General features: G+C 39.9%; 2 protein-coding genes across 4 annotated transcripts in view; one reads left to right on the forward strand and one right to left on the reverse strand.

The window, feature by feature from the left end:
- Positions 1 to 495: 495 nt before the first annotated feature.
- On the forward strand, positions 496 to 14,931 carry dtx2 (deltex 2, E3 ubiquitin ligase). Its single transcript, XM_083889961.1, has 8 exons — positions 496 to 1,013; positions 3,396 to 3,987; positions 5,011 to 5,069; positions 9,115 to 9,182; positions 9,849 to 10,025; positions 11,543 to 11,704; positions 11,907 to 11,996; positions 13,245 to 14,931. Exons 1-8 carry the CDS (start codon positions 701 to 703, stop codon positions 13,491 to 13,493), a joined length of 1,710 nt encoding a protein of 569 aa, XP_083746087.1. The 5' UTR covers positions 496 to 700; the 3' UTR covers positions 13,494 to 14,931.
- Positions 14,932 to 16,546: 1,615 nt separating this feature from the next.
- Positions 16,547 to 27,672, reverse strand: part of gtf2ird1 (GTF2I repeat domain containing 1) — a 36,113-nt gene continuing 24,987 nt past the window's right edge. For 2 of the 3 annotated variants that reach the window (XM_083889137.1, XM_083889138.1), the window contains exons 15-27: positions 26,127 to 26,180; positions 25,432 to 25,512; positions 24,307 to 24,490; positions 23,384 to 23,445; positions 22,646 to 22,735; positions 21,417 to 21,684; positions 20,636 to 20,664; positions 20,505 to 20,552; positions 20,335 to 20,412; positions 19,013 to 19,205; positions 18,726 to 18,763; positions 18,218 to 18,369; positions 16,547 to 17,399 (exon numbers count right to left, since the gene is read on the reverse strand). In XM_083889137.1, coding sequence (XP_083745263.1) covers positions 17,331 to 17,399; positions 18,218 to 18,369; positions 18,726 to 18,763; positions 19,013 to 19,205; positions 20,335 to 20,412; positions 20,505 to 20,552; positions 20,636 to 20,664; positions 21,417 to 21,684; positions 22,646 to 22,735; positions 23,384 to 23,445; positions 24,307 to 24,490; positions 25,432 to 25,512; positions 26,127 to 26,180 — 1,346 coding nt within the window. In that variant the 3' untranslated portion in view covers positions 16,547 to 17,330. The remainder of the gene's footprint in view (positions 17,400 to 18,217; positions 18,370 to 18,725; positions 18,764 to 19,012; positions 19,206 to 20,334; positions 20,413 to 20,504; positions 20,553 to 20,635; positions 20,665 to 21,416; positions 21,685 to 22,645; positions 22,736 to 23,383; positions 23,446 to 24,306; positions 24,491 to 25,431; positions 25,513 to 26,126; positions 26,181 to 27,672) is intronic. The other variant, XM_083889139.1, reaches the window with a different exon arrangement.

Here is a 27,672-nt window from a genome sequence, read left to right on the forward strand (position 1 = left end):
GCAGCAGCTCTGTTGATGATCTTTGGAGGATGTGAATAAAGAAGCAGAGAGGAAATGTCAAAGACGCCTTCAGGTGCGCCTTGTAATTTGCGCAATAAACTGCGAAAATAGTTCAAGTATTTGTTTAAAACATTATTGTTTCGTTTTTGTTGTTGTTATTCTATTTCATTGTATTCAAAGTAGTGCAGGTGCAAAGACAAACTTTTAATAACGCCCAACCAGAACAACAACAAAATAGAAACATAGTGATTTAATCCAACTGTTAGTTGAAGAGGTGATTATTTGAGTTTTATTTTTAGTGTATTTGAAGATTTCTCGCACACAAAACGCCTTTATCTCTACGAGGTTTTACACGACACATTCTAAAAATATAAAAAAATAATCAAATCCATTGTTGATGTTTCGAGAGTGAATGTTTCCGCGCGGTCCGTGAAGGCAGCAGCAGTCTGTCATGTCACGGAGCTAACGTTACGTTGTCCCTTTGAACACATCAGCTTTGTCAACATGCACTTAAAAGTCTACCGGCGCTGTTTATTATTTCATTTTTCACCTCTTGGCTTCTTCAACGGTGTTTAGGTAAATTCAAAAAAAGGAAATATGCAACGTTTCAACGAGCCGAGCTAGCCAGAACTGGCACTTTATTGCCCCCCCCCCTCCGCTCACCACAACGAGTTGTTGTTAGCTCGCGAAGCTAGCGAACATGGCGATTGTGTCCGGCTCCTGTGCCCGGGTGAACGGCTCCAGAAACGGACCCTCCGTGTCCGCGACGCCCTCCGGCTCCGTGGGACAGTCGCAGCCCATGATCGCGGTGTGGGAATGGCAGGACGACCTGGGCTTCTGGCGGCCGTACAGCGGCCAGGTTAGCGCCTACATCGAGCGGTGCCTGTCACCGCGGGGCCCGAGAGGAGGAGGGGGACCCGGCTCCACGAGCATCTGCCTCGGACAATCAGACCCCAGCCTGTCGCCTTATCTCATTGACATACCGAGCCTGAAGCAGTTTCGACAGGACACAGGTGACCTTATACTACACATGTATTACACATAGTCATACGCATTCACTGATGTGTTATTAAACCTTGTAAATAATCCGGGCCCTGTTGGCTTCTGGTGCTAGCCACTTAGCATTAGCATCCAGGAGCCCTGTTGTTTTGATTCGTGTTTACATAGATGCTGCCTGAGATTAGCCGAGCTCAGGGTGAAGTTATGCGGTTAAACAGTAACTTTGAGGCGGTCCATGTGCGGATTAAGCCCCCATTTATCCTGGTTTATTTAAGCCGAACCTCCGTTTCATGAAAGCAGTGACACAAAAGTTGCCATGGAGATTTAGTCTATGTAATAAACTTGCTCCAAACCAGGATAAAAGCCGGGTTTAATTAATCCCGAAGGCTTTATGTGTTCAGTCACCACAAACTCTTACTTAATCCAGGGTGTTTTTGCATTTTAGGCCTGTTTTGTTTTAATTTGCCTTCATTAAAAATACCACAGAGCTTGGTTTGTTAGTCTGGTTTAAAACTTTATGGTAATAACTATACTTATATAATGAATTATTTAGAGATTACATGTGCTTCAGTTGCCACCTCTGTAGGTTTATTGATATGTGCATTTTGAATTTGATGTGTAATGTAAGAAAGGGCACTCTAATCTAGGATTATTTTATTTCTGGTTCTTATTGGGCTTTTTTAAACCTATTTTAAGTTATTCTTCTCATCTTTTGTTCTTCTATGTTTTGGGATTTTTAAACACACCTCTGCTGATGTCACAGGTGCTCCACAATGACAATAAAGTGCTATAACCTTGAACCTGCCTGATGTTCTGGTGTAGACAGCCATGAATGCACACTTAAATCACTTATACGTGACTTTATCTGTAATCCTGGATTTCTTAATTATCCCTTTTTATTCTAAACAATGCACTGAAATCACGTGTTACTTCATTAGTGTCCTGTTTTGGTGGTTTTAGCTCATGTGTTTGATGTTAACTTGGGTCCAAAGTGTACTAACAGTGATAAACAGCTCTATAATTGATCTAAAAACCTGAACATAAAGCAGGAACATGAGCCAAACAATGGAATTTGCTACAAATGGAGAAGAACTATTATCAAAGGAAGGATTTCCTATTTCCTCCCACTTTATGGTTTTGCCTAAAAATGAGATTGTATTCATAATAATGATGATAATCCACGGTTTAAATAAGGTGATGGAAAGCAATTAGGAGCGTTAAAGGATAATAGGATGAAAACATTGCTTAATTTAAGGTTTCAGGTGCTGGAGGTGAATTCATTTGGCAGTAAGACCATTTTTTGACAGGTCCCAGTTGGAAATTCACAGGCGTTAATAATCGAATTAACAATGGCTGAGTTCCATTTATCTTCGGCAGTTTCAAGGTGCCCTGCTGGTTCACTTTCACACTGTCCTGATGTCTGATGTGAACAGAGCCGTGATTAATGCGATCGGTCACATCCTGCGATAAAATGTCTGCCATAAAAGTGGCTCATTCTTGAAAAATGAGACATATTTTGGGTGCAAGTCTTTGAAAGGTCTGGAAAAAACAATAATATCCATCCATCTTCTACTGCTTTGGTGCCAATACCAGCTGACATAGGGCTAAAGACGGAGTCACACCCCTGGACAGGTCGTCAGTCCATCACAGGGACACACAACTGTTCAATCTCACACCCATTAATCCCAAAATCTGCATGTTTTTGGACTTTCTCCATGCAGAAAGTTCCGACCCGGTTGTGAACCTGGATCTTCTTGTTGCAAAGTCAAGCGCGCTAACCGCTACGCTACCATAGCATCTGTAGATGGAGTTTAAAATTCATCAGAAGTCAGTGGAGCAAGGCTGAATTAGGTTTTTTGCTACATGACGTGATGGTTGCATTCACTGTTTTTAGAGGTTAGGGTGATTTTGATGATTGATTAATCGGTTTGAAGCTTTTTTCACGATTAAAACAAGATTACTGATTGTTTTAGTTTCTTTAACGTGAATATTTTCTTTGTTTCTTTTCTCCACATAAAAAAGAAATCATTAAAAACTGAATCATTTTGGTTTGTGGACAAAACAAGACGTTCGAGACAAACACCACTCAACGTTTTTTTAGCACTTCCTGAGCCAAACGATAAATTGATTGATCGTGAAAATAGTCAACAGATTATGAAAATAATTGTGAGTTGAAGCTCTAATGCAGAAAGCCCCTTGTTCCGACCGGGTCGAGAACCTGGGTCTTCTCACTGTAAAGGCAAGCGTGCTAACCACCACGCCAAGATAGCATCTACAGATTGAGTTTAAAATTCATCAGAAGTCAGTGGAGTGAGGCTAAAATAGCTTTTCAGCTACATAGTGATTCACTACGTTCACTATTTTCATTGAAAAACATCTTTTTTGTTTAATTCCAGGAAAGACGCGGTCAGTGCGCCGCTCCCTCTTCGCCCAGTCCTCGGGCCTGGGCAGCGGCGTTTACTGGGAGTGGCTCAACGACGAAGGAGGATGGACGCCGTACGAGACTCGCACCTCCATCCTTCTGGAGCACAGCTACCAGGCGCGGCAGGGCACGGCCGACCTGGGCCCGCACGGATACAACTACATCGTGGACCTCACGTCGCTCACGCAAGTCAACAAAGGCACGGGCTTCCGGAGGCAGGTGCGGCGCCAATGCAACCTCCCGTACCCGCTGGCGTCCAATGGCCCGCCGGCCATCCCGTCGGGCCCGGCGTGCTCCTGCCAGCAGTGTCTGAGCCACAGCAGCACGGGGCCCATGCCGAGCCGCTCGCGACATTCCTTCTCGTCCGGGAGTCTGAACAGGCCGAGCCTCCAGGGGACGGGGCGGGCCGTCGCCGCCGCTCACCCTGCCTCCGTGTACTCGCCGTACCCGAGGAGGCCGCTCTCTGTCGGGGGGATGTCGTGGGGCAGCCCCTGGCCACCGCCGGCGTCTGGAAGTCAGCTGTCGGCGCCGCTTCTGGGCAGCTCTGCCAGCGCTAACGGGTTAAGGTCGGTATCGGTGACGTCAAAACTGTCAATTATTCACTGGATCTATTTACTTTTTTACATTTATCTTTTGGCCAAAATACCCATCCAACACACGTCAGACGCTCTCATCCTCCCTTCCGTCTTTCCCTTTGTCTTTCCTGTCCGTGTCCACCTTTATCTATCGTGTAAAACTGGAATTCAGGGTCAGCACTGCAGTGTTACGTTGATTTTGGCCCCCGGACTCTTTCTCTGTATCACCTCCAACCACCTTGCTTGTTGAGCACATTCTGTCCTGATATTATCTGCAAATATTGGTTTAAAAAAATGTCGGTAAACATGCCAGACTGAGAATGTGTTATTTTTATAGATTTCTATCTTTTATTTAATTAACACCGCTCGTGTTTATATAAAAGGTCTGAAATCCTGTCTAAATAACAGCTGTCATCGTTTTATTTTGAATATTTATACTAGAATATCAAAAGCGAATAGGAGAGCTCGATCGTTGCATCTCTTTTGGTTATATTCATTGTCTGTATTGCATGAAGATAATCAGAGGATGAAACTGCTCTGCTTCCTGTGGAACGCCAGGACGTCCTCCTTTTTATCAGAGACACGTTTCCTCCCATTGTTTTCACCGCGTCCTCGATATCTGGCTCGAGTTGTGATCTATCAGAAGAAGAAGAACTTCTGCCTAGCAACACAAACACAAAACAACAACTTGGTTTCTGAGAGAAAACGACGCAGCTTTTCACAGTTTGATTTAAAAAGGTGCGGTTAATTCAAAAGCAGGTTTTTATTTGCTTGTCTTGATCGGATGCCAGAGATGTTCGTAACGTCTCCGTACCAACTAGGAAGTTGAGTGCATTCTTAAACGCCAAAGAAGTGACTCCAGGCTCTTGTTTTAGCTTGTCAGTTATTCAAATGATAGAAGGCTAATTTGCTGTATCTTCCTGATCAAAGTCTTCAGAGATCCAGGAAGACAACATCTCATCTTCTCGACTGTTTAACTAACTTTGGTTCTCTGTGTTCCCTCTTTTCCTTCAGCGTTCCCTCCATCTCGGTGCCTCTGAATGGATCCACAAGTGTCAGCTCTGCACTGGCAGGTAAACACAGACGTCTGAGAGTCTCAGGGTTTTAAAAAAAATATATCTCCTATAAAGTTAGGGCTTCACGTGACTCTGCATTCGTCATGTGCGTACGTGTCAGTCTGTTTTGGATAAACATGGAGGAAGAAGTAAAAACTCACCGCACACACCCTAAACTCTAAGCAAACGAAGAAAAGCTTAAAACTTAAAGTAGAAACTGCTCTATTTAGATTAATGGTGTAAAGAAGAGACATTTCTGAACTTGATCATTCGAAAAACACTTGAAAAAGAGTGTTGAGTGAGCAACTCGTCTCTGGGTCTGTAAATTGAAGCCAATGCAGAAGTGTCTGCAACTCGCATTCTCTTAAATGACCACCAGGAGGCAACTCTACAAGTCTGTGAGCAAATAAATCTATTTTTCACTTGATTATTTTTTAACATCAGTCAACATTTATGGTCTCAATCACTAGTTTCAGGTCTCCTTTGTGAAAGAATGACGGCCATTTTGTACATTTCTGTCCCATTAAGGGTCAAATAGACAATTAAACTTGAGACGCCTAACTTTAATAAGTTAAAATTTGTTATTTGTTTGTTTTGGATTATAATAGATTCATTTTGCCTCATAAATACAAACTTTTATGTTGAAATTCGGTAAATTATCATCACAAATGTCATTATTTTATAACAATTTTCATATCAGAATCCTGCCTGAGGGTGTAGCTATGGTGCGATTGACAGTGGAGGTGCTGATTTTCAAATAAATCCAGAATCATTTATTTAAATTTCACTATGTTTCATTATCAGTCAAAATAAAAACAATAAATCAACATAATGTGTTGGTGTTACTGTATAGCCATTTTGCCATTTGATCTCCAGTGAGCAGCAGCTCTGTCCACAGAGGTCAAAAGGTCAGAACACAACTGCCACGTCTGTTTAGAGCCGACAGGAAAAGGTTCACCCTTCTGTTTCCGTCCTGTCATCGCGTACTTCATCATTACTCCGAACTCCTAGACTGTTTGTGACGTCTAGAGAATTCAAAATCTATGGACTGACGACGTGTCCTGGCTGTGACGCCGCCTTTCCCCCCCGACCCCCCTCCTATGTCATGTGAGGTTGACACAGCAGCCCTACGCGACCTTCTTATGGAGGAATGGAAGTTCTCCTGGGAAAAGGGGGCAGAAGAACTCACTGGAAAACTGGTCTTTTAAAAAACCTGGATTATTTTTTCTGCTGAGGCTGCAGATGGTCGTCTCAGTATCTGGCTCGGGCGGCTTGGACCGGACCTGCTTTATGTCAACAGCCCAGATTGTCGGCGGTGGATTAATCGCGTACGTTAATATTACCCACTTTACTAGCACTCAGTCATGGTTTAAACACCACAACCATGTCTGATGATTCTTGTTGACCATGTGCGCTGCCTGGTCTTCTGGTCGGCCGTGTTCTGCTCCAGTGAAGCTAACTGCTTACAGCTAACAGCTGACTCTGCGGATTTGTGGTGGAGGTGATGGCTTTGGTGTTAGTGCAGGAGGACGCTTTGTTTGTTTTTGTTTTTGTTTGCCACCGTCAAAACGACGTCATGTCACTGTTGTCTTGGTCTGCGTGAGCAAAGAGGGAGCATGGATCACAGCGCCCTCTGCTGGCCAACTTATTAGCTAATGTCAGGGCGACAATTCAGTGTAGAAATAATGATGTTCTCAAATTATTTATTTGTTAAATGGAGCAAAAATATAGAAAATCGACAAAAACAATCGATTATCAAAAGAGTTGCAGACCGAGTGACTTTAAAATGTCTGATGCACTTCTAAGCTGGATATTTTCAACGTAAGCATGTTAGAGTTTGAATTATCACAGATGACCGTGATATTTAATGAACTACTTTTAAATGTAAACATTATTTATTAATGATGCACCAGCTTAGAGAGATTCACATTTAATTCAGATTGCAGCGTTAAATCTGTGAAAAACGTCCTTTAAAATTTAAGCTAGCTCCTTTACTTCCGGTCTGTTGCCGTTAAAGGGGGAAACTTGGGACTTTTTAAGCTAACATTAGCGATAAAAATGTCCAATACAGTCATTGTCTTTTAGCCGTTAGCCCTGAGGGATTCAACGTGGCCTCAAATGAGAAATTAGCATCGATCCTTAGCGTGTGTTGCTGCTTTCTGAATAAAACATTCCGCCGCTGCTACATTTCTCATTTCTCTTTGTTTTGTTTCTTTTTTTTTTACTCTTACATTATCTCCACTTGCCCCCGCCCCCTCCCCCTCCCCCCCCCTCCTCCTCCCAACCTCTCGTCCTTTTTCCTGCTTCTAAAACCTGACCCCCCCCCCCCGTATCCCCACCCCTACCCCACTCCAGGCATGGCCTCCATTTTGATGTCAGCAGTTGGACTCGGCGTGCACTTCACCACTGCCCCCCTCCCTCAGCAGCAGCAGCTCCATCATCACCATCAGCAGCAGCATCATCAGCAGCAGCAGCCTCAGCCTCAGCCTGCTCCTCTCTCTCTTCCTCCTCCTCTCCTCCCCTCAGCCAGCAGAGCCAGCAAACCCCACAACATCAGCAGCAGCAGCATCAGCAGCAGTTCAGTTAGGAGAACAAAGAGGCAGCACAGGAGAGGTAGCTAACACCATCATCTCACCACGCCCCCCTTCTTCTTCCTCCTCCTCCACCTCTTTTTTCTTCACCAGCACAAAGCTTGAGGAACATTTCATCCTCAGATCGTCATCTCATTCCATTTGTCTTTCACGCGTCCGACCACCGCTGCCATAAAGTCGAGAGCTTTTTATTTAAAACTTCTTCTGACACTCAGCCACTGCTGCTCCCCCCTTCTTCTCCTCCTCCACTTTCACGCCACTCGCTGCCGTCATCATCATCAACCACGTCTCCATACTTGTTTCTGTGTCCGTTTTATGAGCGTTAAAGGTGCAGAATGTGGATTAGATCAAATCTAGCATTAGAATATTTAACTATTCCTTCCTGTTTAAGAGTTAAAAAAAAACTATAATAGAGGAAAATAGAGGAAATGTAAAGCTGAAAAGCTAAATTCAGACACGCATTGATGGATTTTAGTTTGATTTCCTACCACTTTGATCATCTCACAGTGCAAAATGTGGATTAGAGCAAATCTAGCATTAGAATATTTAACAATATTCTAATACCGAGGTCTTTTAGGTTTGGTTTTCTGACGTAACTGGCAACCCGTGGTTGCTCGGCAGCTGAGACTCTACTGACTGCAATGATTGGTAGATGGCGGTAGGTGGCGCCACATGCCAAAACATGATTTCAAAACATAAACATGATTTGCAGTCTGCAAAATATTTTTTTTAATGCAAATATTTTGGCTGTACTGTTGTTGTTGATTTCAGTTTGTTATATGAACATTATTCCTAAATCTCTGTGACATATTAGGAGGATTTTATGGCCAGTTGCTTTAGATTTATTACATAATGCACCTTTAAGAGTTTTTAAGAGTAAAAAACAAATGGAAAAGTTCAAATAGAGGAAATGTGAAGCTGAAACGTTAAATTCAGACACGTATTGATGGATTTGAGTTTGATTTGCCACCACTTTGATCGTCTTGGAAGTCAGATTTTTGTCACTTGTAGCATGCGCCACTGCAGCAACAGAAATTAGTCAAATAATCTGTTAAATTGAAGCAAAAAAATCGGTTAATTTAACCTAGAATAGCTGAAAACGCCCATATTTTCTTGTTTTTTTTAATGATATCAAATGTAATAACACTTAGTTTGTGACTTTTTCCAATGTTTTTACAAACCTAAACAACTCGGTGTCTACTAACTAAAGAAAAGAAGCACATAGATAATAGTTAGAGTAAAGTTTCCTCCCCTGAACAGACTTGACGCTCACATGTTTGTATGCGTTTGTGTCGCTATCCATCAACACTGTGTCTGCGGTCATTTTGTCTCTGATTTTTCGGCGCTTGATCACAAAAAAGTGTGAAAATATTAAGCGTATCTGACTTATTTGTGTTAATAACTCAATATAGACGTACGACGCAGACTTTTTTGTCGTCCAATCGGCTCATTGATATGTTTTTGTGTTTCAGCCTCGGCTCAGAGACCTGAGGAGGTGATTCAGCGCTACATGGAGGTGGTGACCGGCGTCTCTGATGAGGTAAACGCTTTCTCAATTCGTGTGTGAGACGCAGGCCAAGTACTGTTAAGTTTAACCAAATATGCATCGGGTGGTGTGCGTACTTGGGAAACCCTGGTATCCCAGAATGCATTTCGTTGGCAGAGAAAACAAAAATTGTGAAGTAAAAACTGGAAATTAAACCTTTTCTGTGTCACGAAAAGCAGTTTTGTGAAATTAGCCATTTAGAATTCAAAAATGTGGTTTGTGGATCGATATAGGACAACAAAAAAATTCACAATTTTAGATGAAATATATGAAAGTAAGAATAGTTATGAGAGGGAAAGGTACTTTTTACATATCGCAACTCGTGATTTTCAGTCAAAATAACAGTAGTTAGATCAGGTCAGATGCCTTTTTCTTTCCCTTTCTGTGTCGTGGAGAATTAAGTTATTAATGATTTAGAAATGTGGTTTATGTGTAAGTTAAGTTTCCCCCAGAACTGCCGAGCAGGAGGCTGTGAATCTGGATGCTAACTTCACTTATTAGCTCCTAATATCTTGTTTATTTTATGCGCTTTTAAGCGTTAACGTGTGGAATAATGTGTCCTTGCTCGTGGAAAACACCAGGGGGCAGTATATATTCAGTCTGTGACGGTCCACAGCTCTTCAGTTGCACCTAAACACTTCCCGTCTCCTCCTCCATCAGGACTGTATCATCTGCATGGATCAACTGTCCAATCCGTCCGGCTACGAGACGCCGTCCACCGCCGCGGAGGATGGCGGCGGCCAGAGCGTCCTGCCCGACGCCGTGGGGAAGTTCATCAAGTGTGGACATACGCTGCACATGCTCTGCATGCTGGCTATGTACAACAACGGCACAAAGGTGCGTTTAGATTCTCGCTAGCCAACACAGATAAGCAAGAAACGATAGATTATAACGAGAAAAATCACTCTTTTATGAGCAATATTGATTTGAAACTGATTATGATTTACTCCATTGTTGTTCTGTGCTTTATTATTTTACAGATTAGCGGTTTTGTTGTTGCCTAGCAATGGTGTAATCCCGATTTAGCCAATTGAACGTGAGCGAAAACATGTTTAAATATTTATTTGACCCCTTTTAAACGGGCAGGTAAAGAAAAATATATCCTGGTAATTTACATTGTTAAATATTTGTTTTTCCCACCACGTGACACATTTCTGAAAGGCTCCACCCATAATTGACACGTTTTATCAAGATCTTGACCTCTTTTCAAGGTCGAGATCACTTTTTCACACAAATTTCAGATTTCCGTCTGAATTTTAGGGCAAAAATTCATTAAAAATAACCCATAAAAACAGTTTGAACTCAAAATGTACAGCCTGGAAGTGCATCACACCTTAGTAGTTACAGCACCGGTCCAGCAGAGGGCGACGTGAGGTGGAAAAGCGACTTTTCCACACAAAAAAAAGACAGAGACCATGCAGTTGCTTAGTGCAGACAATAGGGGGAGCGGTTTCCTTTGCTGATTAGTCAGAGTTTGAGAGTTAAAAACGGACCGTTTTATTGCGTTAATTGTCAGATTCTTTCACTTCCCTCGTTATTTTGTTAGATTTCTTTGCCGATGCTGGGTCGCGATTGGGACGACGTTTTCACGCAAATTTCAGATTTCTGTTTGAATTTTAGGGCAAAAATTCATTAAAAAAAAAAACAGTTTGAGCTTAAATTATACAGCTTCAAAGTGCATCACACCTTAGTAGTTACAACACCGGTCCAGCAGAGGGCGCCGTGAGGTGGAAAAGCAAGTTTCCCCTCTTATTGGTCATAGTTTGAGAGTAAAAATGGACTCAAGAGAAAAGAAGCTTGATTTGAATAATTATTACGGGATTATTCATTCGTTATGATATCGATATGTTGCTTACGGCAGCTTTAAAGGTGCAGTTATTCTGCTGAAGTTCGGGAGTCGCAAACAGCTAAGCTAACTAATGAGTCAGCGGATACATTGAAGAACCACCCGTCTTGGACGGTTTAGTTTCTTTACTTCATTTATTTAACATATCTTTTCGGTTAAGAATTCAATCCCGTTTTATTTTACTGGCCTCACAGCGCCCTCTGCTGGACCGTTCTGTAATCAAGTGTGATGCACTTCGAGGCTGTATAATTTGAGCTTAAACTGTTTTTTTGTTTTTTTTATGAATTTTGGGAAAATTTGGGACTTTTAATAAGATCTCGATCTTGTTGTAGCATGACGTTAGCTGCTAACGCGAAGCTTCTACCGACTAATAGTAACCATGGCAAGTATTATAGTATTATCATACTTGTTGACCACAGAAGGGAAACAGAAGCTCGATGTGTATCTTATCAACGTTGACTTGCTTTGTATTGATTTGTCTCTGCGTCTGTGCGTCCGTCCTCATCAGGACGGCAGCCTGCAGTGTCCCTCGTGTAAGACGATCTACGGCGAGAAGACGGGCGCGCAGCCCAAGGGCAAGATGGAGATTTACAGCATCGGGCAGTCGCTGCCCGGCCACCCGGACTGCGGCACCATCCAGATCATCTACAGCATCCCTCCTGGAATACAGGTGATTTTACCTCAATATCTTTCTCTGTGACCAGCTCTTGTTCAAAAGTTACACAAAAACCTAGACCCGATTTGTATCGAGCCGCTAACAACGACACAGTGTTTGTTATTAGATTGTTGTCACAGCTGATGTGAAATATTGAACTTAATAACCTTCAATGTATTCATCAGTTGGTTTTTGTGTTGTCGTTTTCCATCGTCAGGGTCCAGAGCATCCAAACCCAGGACAGCCGTTCACCTGTCGAGGTTTCCCACGCTTCTGTTTCCTCCCCGACAACGACAAAGGCAGGAAGGTCAGTCGTCGTAGTTACGGCCACGTCCTCGCGTTCGCACCCCATGGTTTTCTTGTCGACAACTTTTCTTTACAAAAAGCAGGAAGCGTTTAGAGTTCGAGCGTCGTCTAAATCAGCAGTTGTCGTGGTTGCTGTTAGTCGGCAGCAGCTTCACGTTAGCGGGAGGAGCTAACGCGTCGTTGTGCTACAACGAGATCGAGATCTTATTAAAAGTCACTTTGTCTCCCAAATTTCTTTTTTTTTTAAATCATTAAAAAAACAAGTTTGAGCTCAAATTGTACAGCCTAGAAGTGCATCACACCTTTGTAGTTACAGTGCGGTCCAGCAGGGGGCGCTGTGAGGCCAGAAAAATAGGACAGGATTAAATTATTAACCTAAATACTTGTTAAAATGGTGGAAACAGGTTATTTTTCAATGCATCTGCTGACTCATTCATTCGTTAGCTTAGCTGTTAGCGTCACCCGAACGCGGCAGAAATCATAAAATATCGTAATATTTTTATGTGCAAAAAATATCCTAAGCGGAACAACAGCTCATGTTGTTCCTTTATTTACAGATAAAAAAAATCAATCATTCACGATAAAAATCAACAATACTCAAAAACGTGGCTAAATTAGCCTTCCGTACTAAGCCTTTCAAAATAAAAGTGCCAGGAATTATCGGACTCTAGAATTCGTTAGAATTTGACAGATTTTTTTAAGTTAATTGTTGAAAGTGTGAAAAATGTGAGCGCCTGTACCGTCCACCCTTTATGTAAACATCAAAAATGAAAGAAAATGTAGGTCAGTTTCATAATATTTAAGTAAATTTACATGAACAATATTTATTAGAGTGTTGGAACATTAAAAACATACCAATATTTTACAAAATATATGGATTTTTATACTTCTTTAATGACCTACTAGCTTATATGACGTGGTAAAAATATACAACATTTTCGTTGATTTTCAATAATAATAATGCTTTTATGTGAAATAAAAACGTGTAAATGTTTCAAACTATCGTAAAAACAACAGGAAGTGGCCGCATAGTGTGAGCTCGCGGAATTTAATTTTACGAGGTTCATTGAATGCACCTTAAAGCTGGAGTCACTGGATCCAGCAGCGTCGTGATCAAACGTGACCTTTGACCCCTGGTTTAAGTTCACCGTCAGGTCGTTCGTCTTCATATTCTCCGCCGCGAAGTCACTTCTGACGATTGTTTTGTTGCCACGGCGACTCAGTGTCTGGTTTCCCGCCCCGTCTCCAGGTGCTGGAGCTGCTGAAGGTGGCGTGGATGCGTCGCCTCATCTTCACCGTGGGGACGTCCAGCACCACGGGCGAGCCCGACACCGTGGTGTGGAACGGCGTCCACCACAAGACGGAGATGATGTCCAACCTGTCGGGCCACGGCTACCCGGACCCCAACTACCTGGACAATGTCCTCTCTGAGCTGGCGTCTCAGGGCGTGACGGAGGACTGCCTCAGGCCTGCAGGTGGCGCCGGCGGCAGCGGTTAGATCGCAGCCTCACCACTGACTTTTAAACGTCTTCTTCCACCCGTTTCTTCACCATCAGCGACTGACGGCGATGAGGAGGCGTCGCCACATTCCGTCTCGGACACGGACTCGAAGCGGAGATCGTGTTTTTCCTTCTTTTTTTCGTTTTATTTCCTTCCATAAACTTGCGGATCCTCCGCTCCCGTTGCCATGACGATAGCAGCTTTTTGACCGAGGATAACAAAAAAAAAACTCATCAAGCACTTTGGATGTGACGGCGGTGTGGTTTTTCCCAGTCCGTTTAATTAAAGGGATAGTTCAGTTTTGGTTACGCACTTCCTGTGACGAGAAGCGGCTGAGGACAAGTGAAACATGGCTCCCAATAAGGACCATACATATATAAAATATGTCAGTGCAAGTCTACGATATCTTAATAAAGTGTTTAGCGCTGAATTTGACTTATTTTGACCATGAAAGTTAAGTTTGTCTCCGCTGCACCAAAGCCCATTGAAAAAAAACGTGGATTTAAGCTCATGTGGACGCAGTAGCTGCAGCTGTGCGACTGCCTCCTTCTGTGAATGAATTTAACTTTAGTAAAACTTTAAATGAACCATTCCAAAACACTGAAGTCACACAAGTCACAGAATAACACATATGGATGTCCTGATGGGGGCAGCAGTGAGTCGACACCTGCTGTCGTGCTGTGATGGAAAATCAGTGATTTTCTCTATGGGGTTTGGTGTAGGGGAGAGAGCGCTTTACAAAATGTCCGTTTTCTGTCGAAATAAAGCAGCAAATGTCATTTTCACTGAAGCCGATGTTTAGTTTATGAAGTGAGTGTTTTGTACAGTGGTTCAAATCTGTGATGTTTTGTTCTGCTGTACACGTTTGTCGCTGCCAAAGCTAAAATTGGTGATTTATTCAATGGGGTTTGGTGCACGTTAGAAACAACAGCAAAATAAAATATCGCTGAAATCCATTCCATGTTTTCACTTCCTGTCCTCGACTGTTTTTCAGCACATTTAGAGTCGCGCGTTTGTGATTTTTTGTTCCCACAGCCACAAAAAAAAACGTTTAAAATTGGGAGTTTATGCAATTAAATGAAAAAACGACAAAAACACTGAAATCTTCGTAGCAAAGTCACGATATATTGGCGCGTTTGATGAAAAAGGGGCAATACTTTTACTGATGTAAATAACAAAAACGTGAATAAATCAGTTGTGTTTAAAAACAAAACAAAAACAGGTCACATGAATCCATCGATGTCTGGTTGTATATTTGTTTTCCCGTGTGTTTTTATTTCCACCATGTTTAATACGTTTTATTTTACGTTGTTTTTTTGGTTTTTTTGCGCAGTTTGAATGACGGAGAAAAAAAAAGGACATTTTTCACAGTGTGACAATCAGACGACGACAAAGACGACGCATCATCACTCTGCTCCACTGAGTCCTGACATGTATACGAGCAAAACTGGAAAATAAACGTCTGCAATAAAGAAATTCAACAAATTGAATCCACTTTTAATCTCACGTTGTTGACCTTTTTGTCCTCGTCTTTCAGGAAATTTTGTCTTCATTTGGTACAAATGTTCGAGTGACACTCAAAATATAAATACAAATAAAAACAGAATTAACTTCATTAAACATTTTAGCCATAAACGTCACCAGTTCTTCAGAAAATGAGGTTCTGCCTCATTAGCACCAGGTTTTCGGTCTTTCGGTGTGAGGAATAAACTGGTCCTGACAAGGTCAGTGTTTTTATGACACGTCCTAAAGAGGGAACTAACACAAGGACGCACACTCTCACACACACACACACAAACAGTCTGGTTTCTATGACTTCAGAGGACATAACGTTGATTTCCTGGATGAGTTTGTGGGTTTTTTGTGATTTTTTATCGTCAAACAAGCAATTTGTGATTTTTTAAATACATCTGTTAAAGTTCACTAAACGGAATCTGTGTCATGTGTTGCATCATCATCATAATCTAAACCCTCCACAAACATATTAACACTTTGACAGAAACTTAAAAGACTCTAAACTCAAACCTCGTTTATGTCACTTTTTAAAAAACAAACAAACAGAGAAACACAAAATAACATTTTTAAAATCCAAAGGAGAGAAACTGACCTTTTATCCTGGAACCATCAGCTTCACTGGAGTCACCTGAACACACACACACACACACACACACATACACACACACACATACACACACCTGCAGTTAATCTCAATCACACACACACACATTGAAGGTGTCGTGTTCGGGTCAATCTGAGATTTAAATATGTAAAAAAAAATCTGTAATGTTATGAGGAAAAAAAGGCATAATATTAAAAGTAATAATATTATCAGTTGTCAAAGCAAAACATGTCATCACATAACAACAATAGTCGTGACATTACGAGTAAAGCAATCGCATTTAAAATCGTAATACGGGCGATAATCTGGCATATTTACGTTTAAACGTTTATTAATGTGTATCGTTTCTCGTCTCTTTACTTAAATAAATAAACAATAAATAAATAAAAAATATTACGAGTAAAGCTGTAATACTATGAGAAAATAGTCACATTAAAGTCATAATATGGGAAAAAAAGTTGTTATATTAGGATAAAAAAATGCAATTAAAGTACGAGAATTACGTCATATTAGAAGTAAAAATATTACAAATAAAAAAGTAGTCATATTTAGAGAATAAAGTCGAATAAATAATGTATTTTCCTCAACATCGTTTTTTTTTTTTTATATCACAAAAGATTACTTTCTTTCTTCATACTCGAATTTGTCGCTGATATCTGATATTTTTTGACAAATTGTCCCTTAAATTCGACTCGTATCAGGTCAGTGTTTCTGCCAGAAAACGTCCTAAATAGGTAAAAATGTAACTTTTTCTTCCTTGTTCCTGTTGGCGGCCATTTTGTGTGCCGGCAAACGTCCCGGTGTCACTTAAAACGAAACGTAGAGCCGTTTTATGTTGATTTAAAAGATGAAAATGACCTAAATAATCAGCTTAAAAACACACACAGGTCATAAAACAATAAGAATAAGATGAGAACAAAGTGCAAGGCAACACATTTTTATTTCAAAGGCCTAACTGGCTTGAGTTGAAGGTACAGCGTTTATTAAATAGCGTTAGTCCAGAGAGCGTCGTCGCACAGTAACATAGCGTTCTTTTTCCTTTTTACGAGATACATTCAGGCCGACTTTAAACGACGTATTTTACATTATTGTTCATGTGACGCTAACATTTAAGATTCAAATCAGACAAAAAGCAGTCGATTCAGTGCGTGTGCGCGTGTGTTTGTTAACGTTTTTTTCTGTTGCGGTTAAGACACTTGATTTTCGTCTGATTTCACCTGCAGTGACGCGTGTGTTAGTGTGGTGGCGCTGTAGAGGAGGAGAATAATGTCTTTTACATCCCTGCACGTTACTGTTTATAGTTCAATAAATATAATAAATAAAAAGTACAAATATCTGAATATTATAGAACCAGATTAAAAGACTTGTGTTGTTGTTGTTGTTTTTTTTTACCTTGTCAGTTCATACATCGCCGATTTAAAAAGAAACAAATAAAAAAAAAACACGACTCGAGGGCAGTAAAATCTAGTCGTCTTTTTTTTCTTCTTCTTCTTCCTTATTTCGCTAGCGTTGCGATGATCCACGTACATTCTGCCGCTTCCTTTTTTTACGACGAAGACGGCGACGCCAAAGTTTCGCAGAGGTCAAACCTTCACAGAGTTTCAGTCCGAAGAGTTTTAGCGCTCCAACGGAAGTGTTAGTGTTTTTTTTTTACGCGTGGAAGAGTTCGCGAGTCAGTTTTCCCAAAGAGCTTCTTCTTCTTCTTCCTTCGTTCCATCAGTAGTTGACTTTCCCGGGAACCTGCATGTTGACGCCGCTGTAGTCCACCATGTACATGGGCCACTGCTGCGGGCGAGCAAACACAGAGAGAGAGAGAAAAGTCGTAAAAGGTGGAAGATGAAAAACAACAAAGGTTCAAATCTGCAAAATCCTCCTCGACCTTCTACGATAAATAAAATATCTTTTCTGACTTGAGAAGAAAATGTCTTTAAACTCTTTACAACAATTATAACGACTAAAAAAGTTGCTAAAATCACTTACAATTCTGCGACATTCTCGGCTCTGAGACACTGGGGGCGTGTCCACTAGGGGGAGCCAATCACTTCTTGGTTTATACACTTTAGTGAGGACTAAAGTTCGTAAAAGGTCACTGTTTTGTTCGGGAAAAAAATCGATCCAGTGGAATATCGCAATATTTTACATGCCAATGTTGTACGTTTCTTTTTTTAGCGTTACATTTTTTTAACTGATGAAAATATTACGAGGTAAAAGTAAAAATATTATGAGAATAAAGTTGTAATATTACGGGGGAAAAAGTCGTAATAAAATAACGTAAAATTCAGCAACATTCTCTGCTCTGAGGCGTTGGGGGCGTGTCCACTAGGGGAGCCAAAGACACACTTCCTGGTTTTTACGCTTTAGTGAGGACTAAAGGTCGCAAAACCGCACTGTTCTTTGTTAAGGGAAAAAACATCGCAATGTTTTGCGTGGAAATATTATAACAATATTTGCGATTTATTTTAAGTGTTTCATTTTCTAACAATTTTATTTTTTTATATAATAATATTTCATCAGTTACATAAAACATGCATTTATCACGATATTTGATAAATCACAAATTAGCTTAGTTAACGTTGTGTTTCAGGGAATTTCTTCTCACGTACCATGACTGGAATCTGATTGGTCGAAATCCCGAGGTCAGAGGAGGCGTGGACTCGACTGCTTTCGTGGACTCTCTTGCGTTTTCGTCGGTTGATGGAGGCGTCTGTTACCGCTGAAGACGACAACAGAAACACGTCGTCAATTCTGGAATCAACTGAGAAAAAAAAACACTCAATCTGTTTGTTTATAGTGTATGAGAAGAACATCGTAATATCACGAGAAAAAAGTAATGACAAAAAAAGTTGTAATATTACAGGAAAAAAGTAATGAAAAAAAGTTGTAATATCACAAGAAAAAAAGTCGTAATACCATGAGAAAAAAAGTTGTAATATAATGAGAAAAAGTCGTAATATCATGAGAAAAAAGTCGTAATGAGAAACAGTCGTAATATCATGAGAAAAAGTCTTAATATCATGAGAAAAAAAGTCGTAATATCACAAGAAAAAAAGTAATGACAAAAAGTCGTAACATTACGAAGAAAAAGATACAGTGAAGACATGATGGACTCACCTGTGTTACACGCCTGACTACAGAGTTCTGCAAAAGGCCTGTGAGTCAGAGAGAGAGAAAACGCTGAGTCATTTCTGGTGACAAAGCACTTTTTTTTTAAACTGAACATCAAACAAACCATGACAAAGCAGCAGAATCTTGAAATATTCAGTGCTAATAATAGTCAAATATTCTCGTGAAAGTAAATGCAGGGTTCAGTTAACGAGATGCATTCAAGGAGCCTGGGAAATGTCATTACAAACACTTCCTGGATAAAGACCCATCACCGTTGATGAAGAGAGACTCACTGTAGCTGACTCTTGATGGTGAACGTGACCTGATCTGCCGTCTGAAGGATCTGCTCCAAGGCCACGATGTCGTAGGCGTTGGGGTTTCTGAAGGGGACGTCGTCAGGGAGACCGCTAACGTCCACTGACTCCGGACTCCCGCGGATCAACTTGTACGGAACCACGACGGAGTGATCCAAGCCCAGAGCTTCACCTGAACGCAGCAGGACAGAGATAGAACGCTAGTTTATTATTTAAAGTGACATTGTGACTTTGGATAAGGATTTTGGACATCGTCATATTTGCGCTAACGTATCTGTGACGGCTTATCCTGGTTTTGAAGGCTGCTGCAGTGAAAACCATGACATTAAATATAATAGATTTTAATTTTAAAAATACATTAAAACTTTGCCAATTATTTGTGTCAAAGCAGAATTTGACCATATTTATAAGGCTGAAATGATGACCTGATTATTTTTATTATCGATTACTCAGTTTGGGAGTTTTTTTAAAGAATTATAACAAGTTTCTCTCACTTTCCAGCTTCTTAAATATTCATATTTTGTGAATAATAATTTCTTTGCTCTATGTGACAACAAGAAAGTCATAACCTTAATCAAAACCTAATTCTGGCTTAAACTCTAAGAATTCTGACTTTAATCCAAAAATTCCAACTTTGAATCTCAGACCCCTGATTTAAAATGTCAGAGTTCTGACTTTAATCTCAAAATTCCAACTTTGAATCTCAAAACTGACTTAAAATCACGGAAATCTGACTTATAATCAAAGAATTCTGACTTTCATCGAAAAATACCAATTTCGAATCTCAAAAACCTGATTTAAAATCACGGAATTCTGACTTTAATCACAAAATTCCAACTTTGAATCTCAAAAGCAACAAAATCACGGAATTCCGACTTAAAATCACAGAATTTTGAATCTCAAAATTCCAACTTTGAATCTCAAAAGCCTGACTTAAAATCACGGAATCCCAACTTTAATCTCACAAATTCCAACTTTAAATCTCAAGAGTGACTTAAAATCACGGAATTCCGACTTAAAATCACAGAATTTTGAATCTCAAAAGCCTGACTTTAAATCACGGAATCCCAACTTTAATCTCACAAATTCCAACTTTAAATCTCAAGAATGACTTAAAATCACGGAATTCCGACTTCAAATCACAGAATTCTGACTCTAATCTCAAAATTCCAATTTTGAATCTCAAAAACCTGACTAAAAACCACGAAATCACACAAATTCCAACTTTGAATGTCAGATGTCTGAATTAAGTCTGGGAAACGTGACATTTTATTGTGAGTATTCCGAGTTCATCCTCTCACCATATTTCTTGTTGAACAGCTCCTTCACTTGTTCTCTCAGAACAACTTTCTCTCCCATTCGGTTCATGTCGTCGTCGTCTGTGACGATAAGAAGAAGAAAAAACAGACTTTAGAATTTAAATAAAAACAGTTAACAGACGACGGTCGAGTCAAAGCGTTGATCCTCTCACCGCTGATGGAAGCGTACGCCTTCTTCAGTAAAGTGACTCTTCGCGGCGCTGGTGAAGACAAAGATTTAATATTAAATGACGTTAACATCAGTTTCTCTGTTTTAATCATCTGACAAACTCTCTGCTCTTACCTGGTTTAGGAATGAGTCCTTGAAAAGGTCTGAGGATGGAAGAGGAAATGTGTTCAAACAGGAAATTCCTTTTTGAAAAACAATATGGAGGTTTTTTTTTTAATAAGCAGGACGTATATAAACAACAAAGACGCTTTTTAAATTAGATTTTCTGACAAATGAAGACGTGAACCAGGAAATTTGACTTTTCTAATAACAGGAAAACATCCTCGTCTCAGATCAAGAGCTAATTTATGCATGAATTTACAGCCAAAATATCACTTTGAAATTCATTTAATGCACGTTATTTAAAACATAAACAAACAATTCTTCACTAAAAATGATGAAAATGTGTTTGGGGAAAATCCCGAAAATCTTTCCTGCGACTCATTTGTGGGTCCCGACTCAGTGTTTGGACCATTTTCTTTATTGATTTTAAACATTTTGCAGTGTTTATATGCATTAGCATGAAGCTTAATCCTATTCTTTAGTAAAAATCTCCTTCACCAGGAGTCAAAACTGGATTTTTCTTCAACATTTTCAATATTCCGACGCTGAAAAAACACGTAAACACGTAAAAAATCAGGAGTTCCCATACCAATTCATTTTCAAAGGTTTTCCATAGCATTAATAAAAAGAAGTTTATGGCACAATAACGAGTCTCTTAGTTATCGTGTGAAGAAGTTTTCACAAACAAATCAATCAAAAAAACAAAGTTTAAGTTTTAAAACGTGTTAAAATCATTAAAAACCCTCTGTTTTCATGTTGTTCCGGGTATAAACTGTCCCTTTTTTTATCTCACCTGGTGATGGTGAAGTTGATTTTGTCGGCGACCGCCAGGATCCTCTCGAGGTTCTGGGAGCCGAATGTACAGGGTTTCCTGAAGGGGATTCCAGGGGGCAGGCCCTCGATGATGACCGAGTCTGGGTTGTTCTTGATCCTCTTGTAAGGCACTTGCACCGGGTACTTGATGCCCAGCGCCTCCCCGTACTTCCTGTTGAACAGGTCCTGGACCTGCTCCCGCAGCGTGTTAGCTAGGTCGATCCGGGACAACTTGGACTCCAGACACTCTGGAGACACAGGACGGGAGACAGAGGACATTATTAGGACATTAGCATTCATTTTTAATGATTTATTTGTTATTTGGAGCAAAGAAACCAGAACATATTCACATTTAAGCAGATGGAAAATACTCAAACTGATCAATTATCAACTTTAAAATTCAAGCGAGGATCAGTCACTTCATCAGTAAACGAGCAGAAGCTCAGGATCTCACGCTGCTTCTGTTCTGATTGACTGATAGAGAGGGAGACCTCTAGTGGCAGAAAGTGAAAGTGTCATGTCCATAGAAATGATAGATTATGCTGCAAAATACTATATTTAACAACTAAAATTTAAGTTTCACACCTTAATTTCTTAAAATTTCCTGTTTATTCTGTATACATTTAAGTTTCCTACTTTGAAAATGTGTCAACATTAACTGAAAAAAAAAACTGTTCAAATCTACTTTTATTACATTTATTTAATACAAATAATCAGTTAAAGTCATGTTCACTTTGTCCTTTTAACTCACATATAAATCACGTGTAGTTTAGTGATAGCCAAAATGTTTCCTACACTATTTAAATCTATAGAAAATCATGTTTCTTTCATTGAGGTTGGTCTTTTATTGAAATCGTCCACTTTATTAGCTGTATTATTTCACAATAAAAGCCCTGCTTTTGGTGGAACCAGGGCTTTTATTCTATGATTTTAACACTTGCAATAGTTAGAGACACCGACCTGCTGTTCTGCAGATTGTTGTGTTTCATATACAGTGATTAAAATGTTGATTATTTTCTCAATTAAGCCGCTTTTTTGTTCACCAAAATGATTCAGTTATAATGATTTCTTTGTTATTTGGAGCAAAATATTCACATTTAAGCAGCTGAAAAATACTCAAACTGATCAATTATCAACTTAAACATTTGAGAGGATCAGTCACTTCATCAGCAAACGAGCAGAAGCTCAGGTGAGAAAGACAGACGTTACCTGAGAACCCGGCTCTTTGGGCTAAAGCTGCACCATCCTCTGTTAACGCTAACGCTAACGCTGCTGCTGATGTGTCCTTGTTGTCCAGATCTGTGAGGACAAAAAGACATCTGAAGATTTACTCAACATAAAAAAAGGCCCAGAGCTTCAGCAGCCGAGCTTCGTCACCAATAATAACAAAAAGACAGAGACGCAGTAGCTGCAGGAGGAACCCTCGAGGACCTTTTTTTTTCTTTTTTTAGAAAAATGCTTAAAAATACACCTTGAACTGCGTTTGACCTCATAAACTTTCAGCAAACAAGAGGAAAGTTGGATTTATCTGCTGACGTCAGGGCTTTATTTTTCCAGAGATTCAGCAGCAAATACAACCTTTTAAAAATGTGCCGTACAATTGAAAAAATAACCTTATTTTGTTTATTTGTTTATTTACCGTCAGAAACACAGTCTCATTTTTCCCACAAACCCAAATTAGAAACAACTCACGTCGGTGGAATAATGAATAAATAATTACATATTCACGACCACGACCTCATTTATTTCAGGGGCAGTGAAGTAAATACTCCACTTTTACTGCGTAAAACTGGAATAGATGAATACAGTGAATAATAACTCTGTTGTTTTGTTGCTTTGGTTTCATCTTCACGAATGGAAAAAGACCTGAATATCTTCAGAAACCCCTTTGTATCTTGTTGAAAAGGCTAAATGTGATCAAATGTGCTGTTGTTTACACAAACTTACCTGAGTCACAGACGGGGATCGAAGGCATTTCTAGTTTTACTTGCTCATTTAACAGCTCGGGCCTGGAAATCAACAAAAAAACAGGATTAAAACAAACTTCAGTGTCTTGTCTGAGGAAATGTGCTGTTTAGCAGGATTTTTACAGTCATTTAACAGCGTCAGAGTCACTGTGACGGTTCAATGTCTTGTTGTGGGGAAACTGGGGGCTGTCTCCACTGCCCCCTACTGACTGTTAGAGGAAAAACAGCCTTGCAAGATCAGCTGTCTTTAGAATCAGTAGGTAACGCAAGAAACGTTATATAAGACATTATTTCATATTTTAGGCGTTATTTTAGACGTTGTTTTAAACGTTATTTCAAGCATTAGCCGTTATATTAGGCATTATTTTTTTACATAATTTTCGCCATTATATTACATATTATTTTAGATGTGATTTTAAACGTCATTTCAAACATTAGACATCATATTAAACGTAATTTTAGGCATTATTTTAGACGATATTTTAAGTGTTGGACATCATATTAAACGTTACTTTAGGCGATATTTTAGGCCTTATTTTAGATGTTATATTACATGTTATTTTAGGCGTAAATAGGCGCCAATAAATGGCTCGGATTGTTGGTGTTGTAAGATTTTGCCAACATTACAGGAGCAGTTGACGTACTCTACGTCTGTACTCCAGGACAAGCAACTCTTATCAGGTCTCACGAGACTACGTGAGATCACAAGAGACCTGAGAGTTGTTGCAGGAAGAAGAAGAAGCTGGAAACATGAATGAGTGAGAGTTGGAGAGAGGAGTTTGTCCTGCAGTACAGAGTTTGACTCGTGATCCACGGTGCGGTACATGTATGAGCTTCCTCAGGTGGTATTTGGTATAAGTTAGAGAAGCACAGGTCCAGATGAAGGACGTCTCACAGTCTCACCTCTGGATAACAAACTGGATCCGACCGCCCACAGCTAAGATCTTGCGCAGTTTGGCCGCTCCGAAACAGTTGGGCCTCCGGAGCGAGATTCCCTCCGGCAGCCCGTTGACGTACAGATCCTCAGGGTACATCTGGAACTTGGAGTAAGGAACCTTGGCTGGTTCAGGTAGACCCAGAGCTTCAGCTGAGAGAGAAACACACAGAGACAAAAGGAGGAGACTTTACGTCACAGAAAGAGTCCAAGTACAAACATGAAGGACAGGATTTCCACTAAAATTAGAACGTCTAAGATTTTAGGTCTGGGTGAAGCTGCTAAAAAGGACGATGAACACCATCTCAATAACCAGTTCTCAGATTTAAGTCAGGTTTCTGAGATTAAAGTCAGAATTCCAAGATTTTAAGTCAGAATTTTGAAATGTAAGTCAGGTTTCTGAGATTTTGAGTCGGAATTTTTAGATTAAAGTCAGAATTCCAAGATTTTAAATCACTCTTCTGAGATTTTGAATCTGAATTTTTAGATTAGTCAGGATTCCAAAATTTTAAATCACGTTTCTGAGATTTTAAATCAGAATTTTGAGATTTAAGTCAGAATTCTGAGCTTTTAATTCAGAATTTGAGATTTAAGTCAGAATTTTGAGATTTAAGTCAAGTTTCTGAAATTTTAAATCGGAATTTTGAGATTAAAGTCAGAATTCTGAGATTTTAAATCGGATTTTGGGTAAAGTCAGAATTCTGAGATTTTAAGTCCGAATTTTGAGATTTTAAATCGGAATTTTGAGATTAAAGTCAGAATTCTGAGATTTTAAGTCAGAATTTTGAGATGCAAGTCAGGTTTCTGAGATTGTGAGTTGGAATTTTTAGATTAAAGTCAGAGTTCCAAGATTTTAAATCACTTTTCTGAGATTTTAAATCAGAAGTTTGAGATTAAATTATTATTATTTCAGAATGTTGAGTCGGAATTTTGAGATTAAAATCAGAATGTCTAAAATGTCCATATTTAACCGAGGAGTCTGGTGTATTACAATCGTTTCTACAACTGCATTAGTTTCAGCTCGTGCTCGGTCAATAACAGCAGCTCTACAGTGAGTGAAGATCAATCTCCGGCAGCGTCAGGGGTTCACTCACCGTACTTGATGCTGAACAGACTCTCCACCTGTCGCCGCAGCTGAAGAATCATCTCACTGATGTCCTCCACCAGACTCCCAGCTGCAATAAAGACAATACAACCATGAAACAGAGGTCTTATTATTATTATTAGTAGTAGTAGTGGTCGTACAATGACAGCAGCTCAGTTAGCGAGCGTCTTCTCACCTGTAAACACTTCTATCTTTTTTATATTTTCTATTTAGATAAATGCTCCCTGTCCTCACTGACCTGGCAAAGACAAAGTGACCGCACGCTGTATTAATCACCCGAGACCAGAGCGAAGAAACGGGGAAAAGCACAAACAACAGAAAAAGAAAAAGAATGAGGCTGAAAAACAGTGGGAGAGAAGAAGAGAGCGTGGACGCAGCTAAAAAGCCACAAATCATCTTTACTGTGCGTGAAGTCAAAAGTAATAATAAGATAAAAACACAGACCAGTTGTAAAATTATCATAAATTCAAAGTGAATTCTGTTGCTGAGTGTGTGGCAGATAATGGGAGATGATAAATAAATAATCTATTGTTTTACGTCGCACATAAAATAAAATAAAAATAAAAGGCTGCGTTCGCAGAGCCGAGGCCACGGCTGAGAGTCAAACCTTTTACAGACGCTTTATTTTTCACTCTAAATATAACACGGAGAGAAATGCACATGGAGTGGATTTAGTTGATTTACCTTCTGAGGATCTTCTGATGGTCTGCGAGGACGCGCTCGGTGAAACTGCTTCAGCTGCAAAAACAAGAGAATCATCATGAGACCAAAGAAAACTAAGGGAAGAAGAACTCAATGATATGGTTTAATCTGAACATAAACACCATTTCCTGTATCCTCTGTACAAATCTTGTGATACTATTAGTGCGTTCTATTTGAAGTCAGAACTCCGAGGTCATGAGGCGTTTTTGTTTCACGGTAAATCAGTCGTACCCTTAGTACCGTTTCATTTTTACCCTGACACATGTTTTTATAGTGTTCAAGTGCAAAAAATACAACGGAGAGCGCTAACTGGCACTGCTAGCAATGGCTAACAATGGCTAGCCTGAGATACATTTGCATGAGGGATATTTGTGTCACGGTAAATCGGTCGTACAATTAGTACTGTTTCATTTTTACCCCGACACATGTTTTTATACTGTTAAAGGGCAAAAAATACCACGGCGAGCGCTAACTGACACTGCTAACAATGGCTAGCCTGAGATACATTTGCATGAGGGATATTTGTTTCAAGGTAAATTGGTCGTACACTTAGTACTGTCTCGTTTTTACCCTGACACATGTTTTTATACTGGAAAAAAAATACCACGTAGACCGCTAACTGGCACTGCTAACCATGGCTAACAATGGCTAACCTGAGATACGTCTCGTGCGACATCACTCCTGGTGTTGCAATGTAAACTGAAGCACGGCATTTCACAATCACGGAAGACCGCGATAGTCTCATGAGACTGTGAGCCCTTAGAGCCAGCGAAGCTAACACTTAAGCTAACACTTAAGCTAACAGCTGCGACGGAAGATTTCTTTGTTACTTTACGATCGATCTGCTCCTTTTTTCAAATTCTTTGTTACAATTGTAAGAAGACAAAAAATTTCCTTTATTTGTCTTCTTCTAACAAGAAGGACGAAGGCCAAAGCTGAGCTCACAGCACCCTCTGTTGGTCAACTTATTAATTACTTGAAAATGTCTTTTGCGTTAACGGCTATATATATATGTATATATATATATATATATATGTATATGTATATATATATATATATATTAATGACGCTAACGACATTAGTGGCTGTTAACGGCGTCAGCGCTAATGCACGTTAACGCATGTGTACGTGCCGCGGCACCGGAGTCCAGGCATCGTTTACCTGCGTTAGCGTTAGTTCGAGTTTAGCGTTTGGAGACTCATTTTAACAATCGGGAGGTGTGCAAACATGACGTCAAGCACGTTTTTTTTCTGGTCATTCGTCATGGAAACGGGTCATACGGTAATGTGCTCCTTACCGTACTTTTAGCTCTTAAAATGGACATAAAACACGCTAAATTCACATTATGGTAATAAACTACTCCATTATTATATTGATTAACATTTTAATGATCAATTTAACGCAACAAACAACAACAATTAGATAAAGAATCGGAATATCTGACAGGAAAGATGCAGGCGCCCCCTTGTGGCACTTTTAAATAAATCAGCAGGACTGTATGTTGGCAAGTTATTATAGCATTTATAGC

This window comes from Microchirus variegatus, assembly GCF_963457635.1.
Source record: "Microchirus variegatus genome assembly, chromosome: 5".
Lineage (NCBI taxonomy): Eukaryota > Metazoa > Chordata > Actinopteri > Pleuronectiformes > Soleidae > Microchirus > Microchirus variegatus.